General features: G+C 47.1%; 1 protein-coding gene across 2 annotated transcripts in view; it reads right to left on the reverse strand.

Moving 5' to 3' along the window:
- The window catches only part of EPAS1 (endothelial PAS domain protein 1), an 87304-nt gene extending 71155 nt beyond the window's left edge, over nt 1-16149 (reverse strand). The window contains exon 1 of one of the 2 annotated variants that reach the window (XM_002757798.6): nt 15624-16149. In XM_002757798.6, the coding sequence (XP_002757844.1) occupies nt 15624-15649 (26 nt within the window). In that variant the 5' untranslated portion in view covers nt 15650-16149. Of the gene's footprint in view, nt 1-14711; nt 14909-15623 lie in introns of those variants that run through there. The other variant, XM_035272647.3, reaches the window with a different exon arrangement.
- Between the last annotated feature and the right edge of the window lie 470 nt (nt 16150-16619).

A 16619-nucleotide genomic window follows, 5' to 3' on the forward strand; every position in this document is an offset into this window, starting at 1 on the left:
AGCCTGACAATTACTAATTGTGGTAAGAACTGACAGTGGCATTCTCCTGGGACTGTGTTGTGTATTTCCAGACGCCACCAACACACAATGGTCTCTACTCCTCTGGTGTAAACATTGCCAAATAAGACAAACAATAACATCACCACGACAGAAAAATAAAGTGCCAAGAGAGAGAGCATGGGTCTGTGGAAAGAGTCTGGGTCTGGGAGCTGTTCACGTAGGCACTGCCACTCTCTGGTTTTGTGATCACATTTTTGTGCCTCAGTTGTTTCTATATGACAAAAATGACAAAAGCTTCAATCTACATCAATAACTTTGAAAAACATTAAGCACTGAACAAGTATAAGAAATAATAATATTGAAGACGAAGACCTCACACCCCCACATTATTTCACTTAACACTTAAGAAGTACCTCCTTTCTGTAGGCGCTTCCCCAAACCCTGAGGATATGGTAGTAAGCACGTAATACATGGTCCCTGCCTTCATGAAGCTTACAAACTGGGGGGCAGCAAAGGTGACAGATAATAAGCAAACAAATAAATTACAACATGTGGGGCCAGGCACTGTGGCTCACACCTGTAATCCCAGCACTTTGGGAGGCTGAGTGGAGCCTGGCCAACATGGTGAAACCCCATTTCTACTAAAAGTACAAATATTAGCCTGGCATGATGGTGTGTGCCTGTAATCCTAGCTACTCGGGAAGCTGAGGTGGGAAAATTGCTTGAACCTGGGAGGCAGAGGTTGTAGAGAGCTGAGATCCCACCACTGCACTCCAGCCTGGTGACAGAGCAAGACACCATCTCAAATAAATAAATAACAACATGTGGGAAGTACTGTTAAAACAAAACAAGACAGAGGTTAACTAAAGGAGGTGAGAAAAGGCTTCCCTAAGGAGGTGATATTTAACCTGAGACTTGAAGGCCGAAGTCAGCAGGCCAGCCTCACGGGTGGGGCTGAGGGATGAGCCAGCTTAGGCATTAGGAACATCAGAGATGTTACAGATGAAGGATCAGAAGCCAGAGCTGAGTGGCCTTGTCGCATCTCATGGTCAGTATGTAGCAGAGCTGGGCATTTGCCCCCAAAGCCTTCCTTTTTCCCACTCCTAGTAACACCAGAAGGTCAAGGTATCTTTTAGGTGTCAGCATTCACTCTGTTTCTCAATCTGCTTATAGCTGTCTGACCTCTTAAACACCCTGGGCAAGTCATCTGCTCTCTTTGGGAGCCCGCAAATAGGTCTTGCTCATAAGATGCAAAGCAACAAGTAGGACCGGAGCAGATATGGTATGGATGTAGCTCTTTAGGTTTAGAGATTTGGGTGCACTGAGTTGAAGGGATATTCTCATTCTCAACAGGATCACATCTGGCACAAGCCATCTCCATCTCCACAGGGGAGGGAAAAATAGGCCAGCTAGGCATATAACTGGTCAGACCCTTTATCTGGAATCCTGGAAGTGTCCTTGGCCGCAGTGTAATCAGATTTCCTGACATCTCAGGGTATGACCAAAAATAGAACTCATACCCAACAACCATTATTAGCAAAAACTAGTAATTCTGAAAATCCCAGCCGAGTGAGAAATTTAAAGGCCTGAGAGCAAGAGTCTCCTGGCTTCTCCTAAGGCTGTCTTCCAACTACAGCCAAATCACATCAACAGGCAATAATGTGCCTAATGATTATATTGCTGTGCTTGTTAATAATGATGCCTTGAGTGTCTGCCCTTTATACTTTTCAAAGGTCTATCTACTGAGATAATAGTTGCAAAAGTGATTTTTAAAATATACTTTAAAATGCATGGTTTTTTGAAACTCTAGCTCATTTCAAACTCATAATAGTACTCTTAGAAAGCAGCAAATATGTCTAACCCCATTTAGAAAGGGGTTAAAGAAAGGTTAAATTACCTGTCCTAGGTCACACACAGCAGAAAAAGATCTAGAATAGTCTTTCAAACTCCTAGAGGCCTAAGAGCTCCTCTGAACCCCATATGAAGGTAGGCTTTGCCAGGGACACAAAAAAAGAGGAGGTGACTTGGGACCAATTACAATCTGTTTGGCAAGATAAAAGCCAAGAAACACAGAACCCTTGTGGTCATCCTAGCGCTAATTTTGGAGGCAAAGAAATTCAAGTGGGTGAAAGTTTGTCTCTTTCCAAAATAAACATGTACTCTGCCTTGGCCCTGAAGATCTAACTCAAGAAGAATTAAGATGTCATCATTGCCCTGGTAATATTTAGAGCCATACAAGGAGCTACAGGTGGCCTGGAATCACCAGGCTTATGTTGAGTTGGGTATAGCAAATGGTTTTAAATGTGCTCAAAAGAGATGGCTCAGGAACAAAGGAATCATCACTCACAGTCACCCAGAATCCTTTCTGCCTGGGTTCTCTGCTCACCAGGCTTTCCCAAGGCCTCGGGCGGGTTGGCCGCCATAGTGACCACACCACCCTCAGGTGGTGTGCCCATGTCTTAACATCTCACTAGCCAAGGTGGGGAAAAGTACTTGCCAGGAGTTCAGCAAAGGCAAAGTTGGAACTTTTCAAAAGGACATTTTCCTTTAAAAAGGAAGAGAAAAGGAAATGAACACAAAGAGATAAACATGGATACGTTCATAGGTTTCACACCCTAACAGATACCTAGTCACAGGTTAGCTTGGTAGGACGTCTTCCCTTTCCTTCTGGAGGTCCACCTGGAGCTGTGAGAAGGTAGATGCTAGACTCAAATTTCTAGCCATGACAAGATTTGGGTAAACAACACTTTCTGGCCTAGGGGAGTTCTTGGAGATCCTTGAGACTAGTTCCTTAGTCTGGGCTGCACTGTGCTCCAGAGCTTTCTGGCACCTGCATTCCCTTCCTGGTTCTGACAGTCCAGGCTCTTTTCCACCTGACTCCAGAGGGCCCTTCCCTGGTCTCGGGCCTGAGGCTCAGCAGCACGCAGAGTAGGCAATGAGCAGAGAATGACTGTGGATTGAGTCATTAAACCAACCAATCCTGCCTGGGCCAGGTAGCAGTTTCCCAGTTCTACAAGCATTTATTGATCACTAGAGGGACAGAAAAGAAATAAGAGGCCATCATGCAGTTGCCACTGTGAGGTTAAATTCTAAGCCAACAGTACTCAGGAGTTATAGCTTCCCTCAATGTACCAGGGGACAGAGTGAGCTAAAGTGACTTAGATGAGACCCGCTGGCCTCTACTGGTCCCTGGAATGGAATCTTCTCCAGTGATTTGGGATCTCTGGCCAAAGCCTGACCCACAAGTGTTCAGCTTTGACTTTAAGTGCTTCTAAATTGCTCCAGGAGAAAGGTTACAACTGCCTGAGGAAAAAATCCCCAGATGCTCTACCCAGGTGACTTCAGAAAGACGGATCCTTTTCTCCCTCTTCTGCCAGTATCATCCCAAGAACTTCAGAGTTAGGGCTTTAGGGAATATGGTGGCCAAACACTAGGGGAGGAGAAGGTCAAAAACAACTTGGTCACTGTGCTCTGTACAGGGTGTACAATGAAGAGTTATTGGTAGAAACTGACAAAAGGGATGGTCTGACTTGGATTTAGCTGTTCCATTCCCTAAAAATAGTGGGATGTTGTAGGGACTGTTCAATCTGTTCCGTGATGGTTAAGACTCAAAAACCTAGAATCCAGAATGAGAAAGGGCAGGAAGGGACAGAATGAGAGCCTTATCCAATAATGAAGGGAACAAAAGCATTACCATCAGAAAGAGAACATGGGAATGTGATGCTCTTTTAGGATATAGCAAGCAGTCATCTTCCAGCTCCCACTCTGCTGACTGGGAGACTCAGACATGGCATGTATTACCCCGGGAGGTGGAAAAGACTAAAAAGAAACATCTATCAGAGTGATTTGGGCACATTCACACATGACTGATTTACTAAGGGCTAGCAGGGGAGGCTTTGAGGTCAGTATTATGGAAAATAAACCATGGCCTCCTCCAACCACCCTCTTGGTGCTCACATTAGAGCCAGGCTCCTGGTTGGAGGGCTAATGGAGATGCCCTGAGCAGCTTCACATGTGCCAGAAGAGGCATATGCTGCTCCCATGGCCCCAAGGCAACCCAAAGATTCCATCACAACATGACTCAGGAAGGCCTGCCCCTAAACTTCATAACACCAGCCCAGGCCTGGTCCTCATCTCCTTTCTGCTAACAGAGCTCCAGATCCAGCTCTGGAAGGAACTGGCTCACCAGTCCTGGCCTGCACACTCTGTTTATTCCTGCCTCCTTATTTTACTTATGCAATTCACCTCAAATGGAATGCCCCATACTCATCTGGCTATCCAAATTGTACCTAATCTACAAGACAGACCTAGATCTTCATGCTCCTCCAGTAAACCTCCATCTAATCTATGCTAATCACTTCCCTTTCTAACTATTCCCAACACACAAGATCTATTTACCCTTCCTCACTCTCACTTAATTACTATCAATCTTACGCTGTTTGCTCAATGTTTTATCTGAGTTGGTTTTGACTTCCTAATAAGACGGCAACATTGTAAAGACAGAGCTTAGATATCCATTAACATAAACCCTCTTATATTGCTTAAACAAATCATTTTAGGAGATCCTGAATGCAGGGTCCATCTAATGCCTCTTTGTAGCCTCACTGTACAGCATGGCACCTGAATTTGGAAGGGAACCTATAAACATCTACACACAGTGATGATCCCCACAAAGCTTGCTATGTGCATGGTGGATAAACAATGAGGATAAGTTAGGTTGATGTGAGCAAAGTGCCTACCTGTGCTTCCTGTTCTCTACACCAAGCTCCCAAAGTTCCTGACATAGATAAAATTACTCAGTCTACAAACCATTACTGAGCACCTAAACAGACCTCTATTCTGACTTCTACGGGGAAAAAAGAATAGGAAAGAATGACTGGGTCCTTGCTCTTGAAGGCTTACCACTTAAGTGGTGATCAGGGACATATACCACCCCCAACCTTCAAAAGCAAGTCGTAAAAGCATCAACACAAATAACAAAATACAGACTGAAGACCATATATAAACACAAGGATAACCAATGTGCAGTTAATCAGGGAAGGCTTCCCAGGGAAGATGATCTCTGGACTGAGAGCTAGTGCCCTCTTGCACAACTTCCCCATCTTGCTTTTAACTTTGAGATTAAGCTGGAGTATTTTGTTTGGCTGTACTTGCCTTAGTGTACAAGGGATTCTTGAAGTGAAGCACTGAGATAATACTAGCCTGATGTTTGCATTTGATATAAAGTCATATATCAATTAAGACCTGACTGTGGTCCCACAATTTTTTTCTTTTTCTTTTTCTTTTTAAAGGGAAATAAGGGGTCAAATCTACATGAATGAGGAAAGAAAGCAGAGCACAAGAGGCAGGCTTTCCAAGTAACCCAAGGGACATGAACAAAGCAATTCTATGATTTTTTTAAAAAACTAAGCACGATTTCAGAGCCAAAAAAAAAAAGCAAGGTATAATAGGGCACATCAGAAAATCAGACATCCTTGCCCTTCAGCAACACGCTATATTGTTAGAAAGGCAAAAACAAATAAAGTGTCATTAGATAACAAGGAAATATAAGCACGCTCTTTGGCAAACAACCAAAAGCTAGTAATTCAGGGAGTAGGGGTGCCAGTGTGGAAACTTCTATACTTCCTTAGTGATTTTGTGTAAGACAGGAAGCCTGGGCTCACAATAGAAAAGTGGGAGCTATTTGAATAGGAAGAGAGGGGAAAAGCGTCCAAATGGAGGAGCTGGTGTGAGTGACTAGAGGTGGGAATAAGTACTGCAGCACTGCCTTTTAGGCTGTGGGAGGTGGCTTGTGTATTAGGAACCTGGGAGGCACAGTGGATGAGTGGGGTGGGGTCCCCTATAGTCAGCAAGGTGAACTCCCACTGCCATGGTGGCTGCCCTTGGGAAGAAAAGTAGGCCAAGGACCCATGTCTTCACTGAAGCTCTGAGTATCTAGCTGATCTTTGGGGATGCCTAAGAAAAACACCCAAATCCATAAAAGAAACTCCTATCCCACTCTGAAGATTCTCTGTGCTCCAAGGACAGGGCAGTCCTGCTGAGGAGCCTAAAACAGCAGCAGGATTGGCACCATGCGGACCTCTTCTGAGGGGCCAGGAAAGCAATCTCACTAGCCAGGGTACCTTCCAGTCAGTCAGACAGCAGGGAAATGCATAGGGGCACTAATTTTCATGGAACTCCAAAAGACTCCAGAGAGTCAGGGGACCACACAATGCCCAGCCACACAGGCTAGGACTTCCCTAGACGTCTTGGCCATGACAAAGGCCCTCACCAAATGGGAGGGGTACATCAGCTGAGGCAAGACAAACAGAGTGATGGCAAGAAAGCCAAAAAATCAAGAAAGGCCTCAACTCCCATGCCCCACCCACCAATAATTCCTCCTTAGTCTCGGGTACAGAATAAAAGACAGATTCCTGCTGCACAATGATATGGTTACATTTATAGAGGCTCTCTTGTTACCAGTGAAATGTGACCTTCATACTTTCCTTATCTTAATATCTGGGTAAACATTTGTTGTGCAAGCACACAAATAAAGGTTCTAAAGGTGAAATGTGGTGTGTCCAGCAACACCACACTGCTCCAAACCCAGGCACCAGAGAGTCCTTTTGGCTCTGCAGAGGACTTCTCCCTTCCTTCACCCTGGGCACCAAAATTAGCTTTGTCGACCTCAGCCAGCACTGGAGTGAACGCTGCCATTCGAAAATAGCATCTGAGAACTCTTGGAAACACAGGAGAGAAATACAAGGGTACAGTGGTTTACAGAAACTTACTGAGAAAGCAATCTCACTGGAGTGCTTTTTTAACTAAATATACAGGAAAGGAGCATTAGGAGGATTTACTCCAATCTTTGTAAAGTGAATGATATGCTTCTACCTCCCATCCTGATTGATTCTATTAAGCATCATCATTTTCATTTAGAAACATATTGTAGAGGTAATGTTCATAAAAGAGTTTATCAAATTATATGTGCTTTGACCCAAAATTTTGCCATACTAACTAGCATAGTCATATTATTTCTAGAACACTCTCTAAAAACAGTGTCTCATTTCCCCATATATTTGATATGCCTGATTTTTTAAATCTTGTCTTGAAATGCAGAAGAAAGGATTCTCAAGCAGTCCCTCAAAAGGCACAATTTTCTGTTGTTTCTGTGTGGAATTCATAAACAAAGCCAAGTAGCCAATTTTTTCTGTGTGCTTAAAGGCACTCTTTCCTGCAACTGTGTGTGACGTATTTTTCCAGGACAATCTTTCTCAATACTCCAAAGTGCTTCAGTAACAGGAAGTCGTAAAGGTAGGAAGGAGGCCTGTAAATATTTGCTGTAATTACTCATTAGTAATGAGAATGGCTGGCACTGAATTTTGAGTCACCCTTTTGTGCTCATGGCTCATTACCTTGTAACAGGAGCCCAAGGTGGTACACATGGGCCTTCTCTCACCATGAACACTTGGGTCCACTTCTAGGTTTTACTTCAGACAGTGTGGCTTGTTTCTCTCAGCACCCCCATTTTCCAAATATAAAGGAAGGAAAGTATGCTGTTCTTCTTGCTTGCTCCCTGCCTACTACCCAGAGGCAGTCAGGACAAATCTTATACAAAGTGGTGACAGCATGCAAAGTTTTTATAAAGAGTAAAATATGTGTATTTTTTAATACAACATCAAGAGACAGAAAATAAATACTATCTGGCTAGACACACAGCACAATGATTTAAATGATTACCAAAAAATAATCATATACTTCAATGGATATATTTTAAACAACTTAGAAAATGCTTCTGAACTTTCTCAGATTCAGCTTATTCATATCCTCTTATTCATAACAAACCACTGACTCCCTATAGTCATAGGCCAACATCAGGGCACCTCAGACAAAAAACTCAACTAAAGCTATTACAGAGTTGATAAACTTCTAAGACTACTATTGGCTGTGCCCTCTGCTTCTGCCTACAGGGCAATGGGGGTTACCTTCAGCACCACAATTATGAGTACAACATAATGGATCCACTTTCCTGCCCATGTGTTTAATTACACAGCCTAACAGATAAAATCACCAATTTGTTATGATTGCTACCACTTATCTCTTAGTTTTTTTTAATTGGACAGGTCCATGGCTTGAGGGGGGCAGTTTAAGAACTCACTAGGAGTGTTATAAGAATCTAACAATCCACTTCCATGGCTTTGTAGAATTGAGAAAATGTCAGATGAGTACACGGCAAATAGACATGTTTTAATGGGGTCATCTTTCCTCATTGATAAGACACCCTTTCTGAAATATTTTTCCACGAGAAAAGGATCTGTTCACAGGACCATTATCTGGCACAGAAATTACTTATGTCTTTAAAACTGAAGAATCTTTCCCAGTTTGGTGGGGGGCGCGGAATGGGAAATGTGCCTCCTGGGAACATGTGGAACTTCTGGCAGTGATGTCATATAGTAAGAGTTTTGCTGACGTACAAGTGGCCCCTGCAAACAGCCTAAGGCAGTCAAGCGAACAGGTATTTCTTAAGAAATTCAAAAAAACAAGGTCACAGTGGGACCAGACAATGGTCACCAAATCACACCCAATAGCTACTTGAAAATCACAGATGCTGCTAGGGGCATGTACCCATGGATGACCACCACATGGACTGTGACGCACAGCTGCCAACATGGCTTGCTTCTCTCTCTCTATGTGTCCGTGCAGTTCTGTTTCACAGCACTGGAAAAGCTCAAGGAACCCTCTAGGTTCACAGTGCAGAGGCCAATAGTGTGATGGCTGTGAAGGTTCAGGACTCATCAGAGAAAGGGCTCTAATAGAAATGCAACATACTATTATCACAACACTCATAGCTATTCTTTATCCCCCTATCCATTCTTTCCTTCCTGTGCTTGCAATTTCAAAAGATCAAAAGAGCCACAGGAAGTCCTGTGCATCTTGATGGTTCTTCAGAAGCCACAGAGGAAAAGCTTCTAACAGGTTCTCCTGCACAATGGAGTCCGAAGGCTGAAGTAGTTATTGAAGTCTTGCCACCAATGAAGGGTGGGAGGTGGAAAGCTTTGAACTTCTTGGGGCAGGAGAGAACCCTCTCCTGTCAGAGTCAAGGAAAACCCATGAAAAATAAGAAATTCCAGGAGTTCCATGTTGGCCTTTCAGAGATCTTCAGTCCCTATCTGCTTGTGAGGTTTGATACAATTGATGAACCACAAAAAAAGAAAAGTAATTACAATAATTATAAGGAAAACAACAAAGGCAGTTATCATTTATAGAGCACTTATTGTGGGTCAGTTGCGGTATTAAATACTTTATAGCCATCTTCAGTAAGGCAAGGACGTATGGAACACCCATTAAGAGGACAGAATGTGGGGACCTCCTTTCCTCAGATCAAATCCAGCTCTGCCCATACAACCTATATGACCTTGGGCAGTTAACCTTTCTAGGCTTCAGCTTTCCTATCAGTGAAGTGGGGACAATAACAGGGCTTATCTCACAGGATTAAAAAGTTAATCCATGTTAAGTTCTGAGGACAGCACTGGCATACATAAGACTGTCAGCTTTTGTTTTGTCCTGATGCAAATATAATTTCTATTAAGAACACATACATTCCTAGAACATGAAGGTCCCCCAAATAACTGTTTGAGGATGGAACATTTGAGGATAAATTTGTTTCACAGTCATTTTTCAGAAACATTAACAAAATCAATCATACCAGTATTAACCCTGTGCAGGGCACTCAGCTCCTTGTCCTTCCAAGACCGGCAAACATGTAGGCGGACAAACACACTAGCCACGGACAGGGAAGGTTAAGCTGCACCACAGAACCTTTACTAGATGCACACACCATCCTTCTCCCTGTTCTCTTCCACAGGGAGAGGCAATGACAGTGAAACACAAGAACTGTCTGGGATCTAAACAGAAAGATTCTGAAACATAAGGCAGTCACCAAACCAGACATCTAAGAGCAAAGACTTATCTTTTCCATATCCTAGAACTTTTGAAAAGCTATTGAGAGCTGAACAGACTTCCTTCAGAACAAGTTGGTTCTATACATAATGCCTTGCACACAGTTTCAGAGATTTACACGCCAGCCTCTGAGACCCATTCACGAAGCCTGATTAAGAAGCTCCCTCTCCCTTCTTGGACTTCGTGGAGTCATAGCTGTCTCCACTGGTATTCTCAGTGGAACAGAAATTACTACCCCTGTCGTCTGCGGAGCCCCATCAGATCCCTCCCTCTGTGTCCCCACCCAAAGCAACTGTGTAAAGAACAGCAAACATTCCATTTCAGCGGCCTTTCTGTGTATGGTGTTGAAATACATGATAAGGAATACACCATAGGGAGCCCTATGTGTTTTCCTTCCTCTCATTATCCCCCAAACACTACCTTCTCCAATTTGACCTTCCTTCTGAGCCAGTCTTTAAGCTGGTGATCAGCACCTACCCCTGTGTGGTTCTAGGGACACTAGGAACAAATATCTCCACCCATAAATACACATAATACTCTTGAATAGTTGTGTGTGTGTATGTGTGTGTGGGGGGGGTGGTTATTACCTGAAATACCACTCAGAGCTTATCTTTTGCTTCAAAGTATTAGATGCTACAGAAAAGTCACATGTAGGCTGCCAGATCCTTATATTTTCACTTAAGCTTCCTTGTGTCTCCTTTTTTCTTTCCTAATCAGACTAAGCAACTTGATGACAAGAACCATATTCCCCGTTTCTTAGTATTCTCTTCAGCATTTTAGCCAGATTAAGAGTAGGTGTTCAATATAAGTTTGTCATCTTATGGATTATATCTTAGGGTGAATATCAGAGCTGGTGCCCATCATGAGAACAGGCAACATGGTGCTGGGGGCGGGGAGGTGGCAGCATAGAGTACTGGGGCCCCAGGGGCTAATATTGCTAACTTGGCAGTACTGGTAAGAGCTAGACCTGTTAGGAACTACCAGTGATGAAAGCAAAAGGAAAGACTCATTAGGCTAATACGAAAAGGGAAACTAGCAGGTTGGCATAGGGCAGAACCAGGGAAAACAAAAATCCCAACAAACTACTAGGTAGATTTCCTGAAAAGTAGAAACACCTAAATCTTGAGACAATTAATGACAGCAAGTGTTCTCAAATGTATGGGCCTAAAATCTTGAATTATCTAATTAATCCTAAAATTATCAAATTGGTTCCTTCCATTTTTAGACACTTTACTCAATAAATTCCTAGAAAGTTGAGAATCACCCCCTCCCCCCGCAACACACACACGGCAGACAGAGAAACAGACATTCTAAGTAAATTAAACTGTTTTAGTCTCATGGTTTTCACTCCTAGTGAAAATGCCAACTCACCCATTACAAAAATCAATCTAGCAGCTGCTTGAGCGTTCTCTATCTCACAAAGCAGTCTGTTCCATTGGGGAGCGGTCCTTGCATTGGTTTTGTTTAATGAGGTCTACCTATATAAGTAAATTTTTTTCTAACTAAAACAATGAATTCATACTTCTCAAAGTTTACAGACCCTGGGAACAGCATCAATTCAAGTCTGCTTTTTTTTTTTTTTTTTTTTTTTGCAAAAAGCTAACAGAATCACTTCTGCTGCAGCCTGAAGGTGCTGATAACTATCTAGAAAAGCAAATCTCCTTTCTATAAGGTTCAGTGGTTTGAGAGTGGTGATGGGGAGGGCACTCTACTCCTTTGGAAATCATCCTCACTATCTAGAGATATTTCAAGGCTAGAGTACACTCCTGTGAACAATAGAAAAATACATACTTTTTTTTTTTTAAGAGACTGGGTTTCACCATGTTGGTCAGGCTGGTCTTGAACTCCTGACTTCAGGTGATCAGCCTGCCTTGGCCTCCCAAAGTGCTGGGATTATAGGCGTAAGCCACCGTGCCCAGCCAGGAAATACATACTTAATTGAAAGTAATAAGCTACAGTTTTGACTTTTTTTTGAGATGGAGTTTTACTCCGTTGCCCAGGCTGGAATGCAGTGGCCTGATCTCAGCGCACTGTAGCCTCAGCCTCCTGGGTTCAAGCGATTCTCCTGCCTCAGCCTCCCGAGTAGGTGGGACTACAAGGCACCCGTCACCATGCACAGTTAATTTTTTTTGTCTTTTTAATAAAGACGGAGTTTCACCATTTTGACCAGGTTGGTCTCAAACTCCTGACCTCAGGGTGATCCACCCACCTCCACCTCCCAAAGTGCTGGGATTAGCCACTGCACCCATCCCTGACTCTTATCAGCACTAATTTTCCTTGTGACTGGAAAAGTCTTTTAACCCCTCTGGGCATCAGTTTCTTATCCAGAAAGAGAAAAGTCTTTCTGATTAGATGGAAACCATCTAGTCAGATCTTATAATTTTCCATTATAAAATAATTCTAGGCTCCCTATAAGCACCACTGAAAAAAGATGGCATTCTTTTGAACTTCATGAAAGCTGTATGAATTAAAACTTAAATACTCAAGCCAACAATGTGTTACATAAATTTTGTATCATCTTGCATTGCTGGTAATACAATGGAAACAGGTATCAAGTGTTGAGGGAATACTTATTTAAAATATATGTTTGACTTGTGAGAAACTATCCAGCAATATTTTTCCCTTCACAGTTGGAATAATTATGGAGTTTGATTTGATTTTAGCAGAGGAACAATTAAGTCCAGCTGTCGGGGAAGGGAGAGAGAGCTTGAAAACTTCTGATCCAAGTGTCTCCAGTTCCCCTTCCATGCTAGCCCCTTACTGAACAATACTGCATAAGCACTCCTGGAAGGTGCCTGGACCTAGGTCTGGCTTTGGGACTGGACTTTGATCCCAGATTATCCAATGATCTCATTTACATTTTGCCTGAACCACTCCCAAAACCCCATGCACCCCAGAATTTCCACAATTTTTTTTTTTTTCTGAGTGAAAGGTCTGAGGAGGTGAGTCATCCAGACACTTTCTAGCTCTCCCTAGAATCAGGAAGCCTGGCTGGTTAATTAGACCACTTCATTCCTGATAAATAAGTGCACAAAAAGGGGAGTGAAAGTGCAGTACCCCCACCAGGCTTCAGTTTCTGACATCTGTGATGTCATGCCCACTACCACCAACACTAGCACTATCGAGGCCAGCCAGATAACCAACGTTTAGAAAGCAAACTATTATTAAACATTAACATATTTCTCGACACATGATCGTTTTGGAACAAAATAATCTGCCCACTTCTTGAGGGGCCATTGTTAAAAGGAATATTCCAAATGTTCTGCCCATATTGCATTTGGGGGAAGAAATTGCTCTGCTAAACCAAAGAAACACAAAATTTAAGAACTGGGGGGCAGAATCATCAGCAGAGAGCCCCCTCACCGCCCTTGTGAGGCACTCAGGAAAGCTACAACAGCCACTTACATGACAACACCAACTTTCAATGTATTGGTTCACATATTTTAATTACATGTTGGTCCCTAAAGAAGTCTGCAGCCAGCAAGCAGACCCAGGCACGAAAAGTAAACGAATCTCAAAACGATTAGTCCAACAGGAATTGGACAACCCCTTAAGGGACTCTGGATGGTGAAGGACAGGCTGTTTGCCCTGCCATTCTGCAGCACAAAAACCCAGGCAGGTCGAAGAGGGCGGACACCCTGGCGTGGCTACCAGCCCAGCGCCGAAGCTCACACAGCGGCCTCCAAGGCGTTTCGCAGGCAGTCCCCACAGTAGTTCTTAAAGCGGCCGCTCTCGCCAATAATTGGGAGTCTAATTTCGCAACGTTCTTCCCGCTCCCATTCCTGCTCCTTCTCTCCCTCCGCCAGCCCGCTAAGGAAGCAGGTACTGTAGCCGGGTGTGTCGAAACCATTTTCCCCCTGCTCCCAAGTTTCTCGGAATATACGGCACAAAACTGCACAAAACCGGGCTAAGGCGCGCAGGAGCAGCTGACACTTCACACATTTGTCAAGATTACGGTCCAGCCCCACCTAGGCGATTGCCACATTCCCTATAGGCATCGCAGTTGTAAAATACACAAGTTCCTTCGCCGGCTCCGGACCCAAGAGCGCCTGCAGAGGGGCTGTCTATAGCTTTGTTTTTCGATGGTTCAATGGTTGTTATTGGCATTATGATTGGTTTTTGCAAAATACATTGGAAATTTAAGAGTCTTTTTCTTGCTCTGTTGCCCTCAAAAGAGATGGAAAACCCTAGGACCGCTCCGAGGCCCCGGCGATGAGCCGGCTGCGGGCTCAGGGCTCCTTCACCAGTCTTGGGTCTGAAGGCGCAAAGGTGACGCGAAAGAAGGGACTGCGGCCAGGAAAGGGGAGTAGCGCCCAATCCCCTCCCCTAGCCATCCCGCAGTGAAGGGCCCGGGCGCCGAGCCAGGACAGGCGCGTTTCGCTCCCGTTTATCAAATCCTTATCGGAGCCCCGAGGTGGGAACCGCCGCTTAAGACCGGAGGATACACGGTTTCTGGCTCCAGTCCCGTAGTGGAAGTTGGAACAAGAGCAAATTAACTCGGGCAGTGAGCCCTCCGGGCCAGTCACCTCGCTCCCTTCGCGACTCGATCCTCCTCATCCTCGCACCTCTTCACTGCCGCCCGCCGCAGGCTTCCCTCGGCTTAGGCTTAGCTGGCCGAGCGCTGGATTCCAGCTCCCCGCAGCCTAGCCTCGCCAAGCCGCGGCCGAGCACTGGGCTGGAAGCTCCAGGCCACTGAGGCCGCAGGGCTGAAGACAGGAGTAGTGAGGGGACAGGCGGCGAGCCGCACACATTTGCAGAAGGTGAGGCCCTACCTGCTTCTGCGCGGTCGCGCAGTGGGCTGGCATCCTCGCTCGGGTAGCGCGGGGCCCCGGCCGCACTGGGAGCGGCCGGGAGAGGGCGGGAGGGCAGCGAGAGTTGGCCGGAGTTGCTTCTCACCCAGTGCCGAGAGGCTCGCGAGGGCAGGCGGGCAGATCGTGGCTGCCCTTCTCTGTCCTCTTAGGAGACAGACACCCGGACCTGCCAGGGACGCCCAGTGTTGCCGTCCGCTTCCTACACACCGAGCCACCTGCCCCCACAGGGCAATCCAGGTCACTCACTACCTACTCTCCCTGGAGTCAAGGTGCTGCACGAGGGAAGTAGGTTCTCCAACCTTCGGTGGGGTCTGGAGCCCGGGAGTGGGGACCTCTGAAGGGCCCCGGCTCCTCTGCGCGATCTTGCTCCTGAGCCGCTCACCGCCTCCCGCCCCGCTTGCCAATATGGGGCGCGGCGCGGGCATAGGAGCGCATTTGGAAGTACCCTAGGAATCCAGAGGAAAAAAGGACGTGGATGCTGCCCTAGCAGGAGAGATCAGAGAAAGTGGAGGACACACCATCCACAAACATTTCCAAGGGCCGGTAGCCGCGGTAGGCTGGTGCGGGGCGGCTGGGAGATTTTCAGAGGAACCGTGGAAGCACCTCCGACCTCCAGGCCATTTCCTTCGGCCTCCTGGCCACCCTGCGCGCGTGGATCCGCAATTCCTCCGAACCACAGAACTCTCCACTGCGAAGCCGCAGCTCCTAGTCCCCAAAACTAGCACCTGCTCTCCCCCTCACAGCTTTCCAAACTGAGCCTCGAGCTCGGAAGACCTCTCTGCACCCCTCTCCCAACCGCTTCGGTCGCGCCTGCCCCGCGCAGCCCGGCCCTGGCCTCGACCGGCCTCCTAGTCGGCCCGAACGCCCGCTTACCTTTTCTTCTCCTTGTCAGCTGTCATTGTCACTGTGGGCCTTTGGGAGGTTCAGACGCCGAGCACCTGGGCTCCCTGGCGGGTGGGAGCTGTGGCCCTCGTCCGCTCCCGCGGCCCGGGCGGGTGGTGAAGGTCCGAGGTGTGCGCAGGTCCCGAGCACCCCGCGCAGTCAGGTGGAAGGTGGCGCGCGGCGGGCTAGGTGCGGGGGCGGGGGTGGAGAAAGGTGACGGGGAGGAACCTGCGCGCGGAGGCGGGGTCCGGGGAAGGAGTGGGTGGAGGCTGTCAGTCCCGAAAAGAGGACGGCGAGAAGGAAACCCAAGTTCCTTTTTCCTTCAAAAAGGAGTCACTTTTCCGAGTTTTCAAGAAAAAAAAGTGGCTCGAATGCTGGGAGTAGGAAGGAGTCGGAGGCCGGGCTGAGCTGACCATACAGTCTCAGGACACTGCCGAGGATTGTACGGCCGCCACAGGAGCGCTGGGGCGGGAGCGCGGCGGGCACCCGAGCTGTGTGACCGGCCGCTCGCGAGTGTAAAGCTCCCGCGGCCGCCAGCCCACTTTAAAATCTCCGTCGGCTGCTGCGGGGCGGGCCTGGGGCGGGCACTGGGCGGGCGCGGGGGTGGAGGCGGCCGAGCGCCGGCAGGCCCCGCCCGCGCCGCGCGCCCGGGCAGCCCACGGCGTCCCGGCCAATGGGGAGGCGCGGCCGCAGCCTCTGCCCTGACCCCGGCCCGCCCCCTGCCCCCGCGCTGCGCTCCACAGCCGCCCGCCCGCCCCGCCTTCTGCCTCCGCTCTTCTAGGACTTGTTTATGAGGTTGTCTGGGCGGCGGGTAGCGGGTGGGATTCGGTGCCGCGGAGACGCAGCCTGCGCGGGACCGAGGGGCGGCGGGGAGCCGGGCTCCGGGACTGCTGCGGGGGGCGACAGTTGCGCCACAGGGTCGGTGTCCTCCTACCCGCGCCGTGCCCTTGGGAAGAGGGCAGGACCGCGGGCAGCGCCCAGCCGGCA

The sequence above is a fragment of the Callithrix jacchus genome, chromosome 14 (assembly GCF_049354715.1).
Source record: "Callithrix jacchus isolate 240 chromosome 14, calJac240_pri, whole genome shotgun sequence".
NCBI classification, from domain to species: domain Eukaryota; kingdom Metazoa; phylum Chordata; class Mammalia; order Primates; family Cebidae; genus Callithrix; species Callithrix jacchus.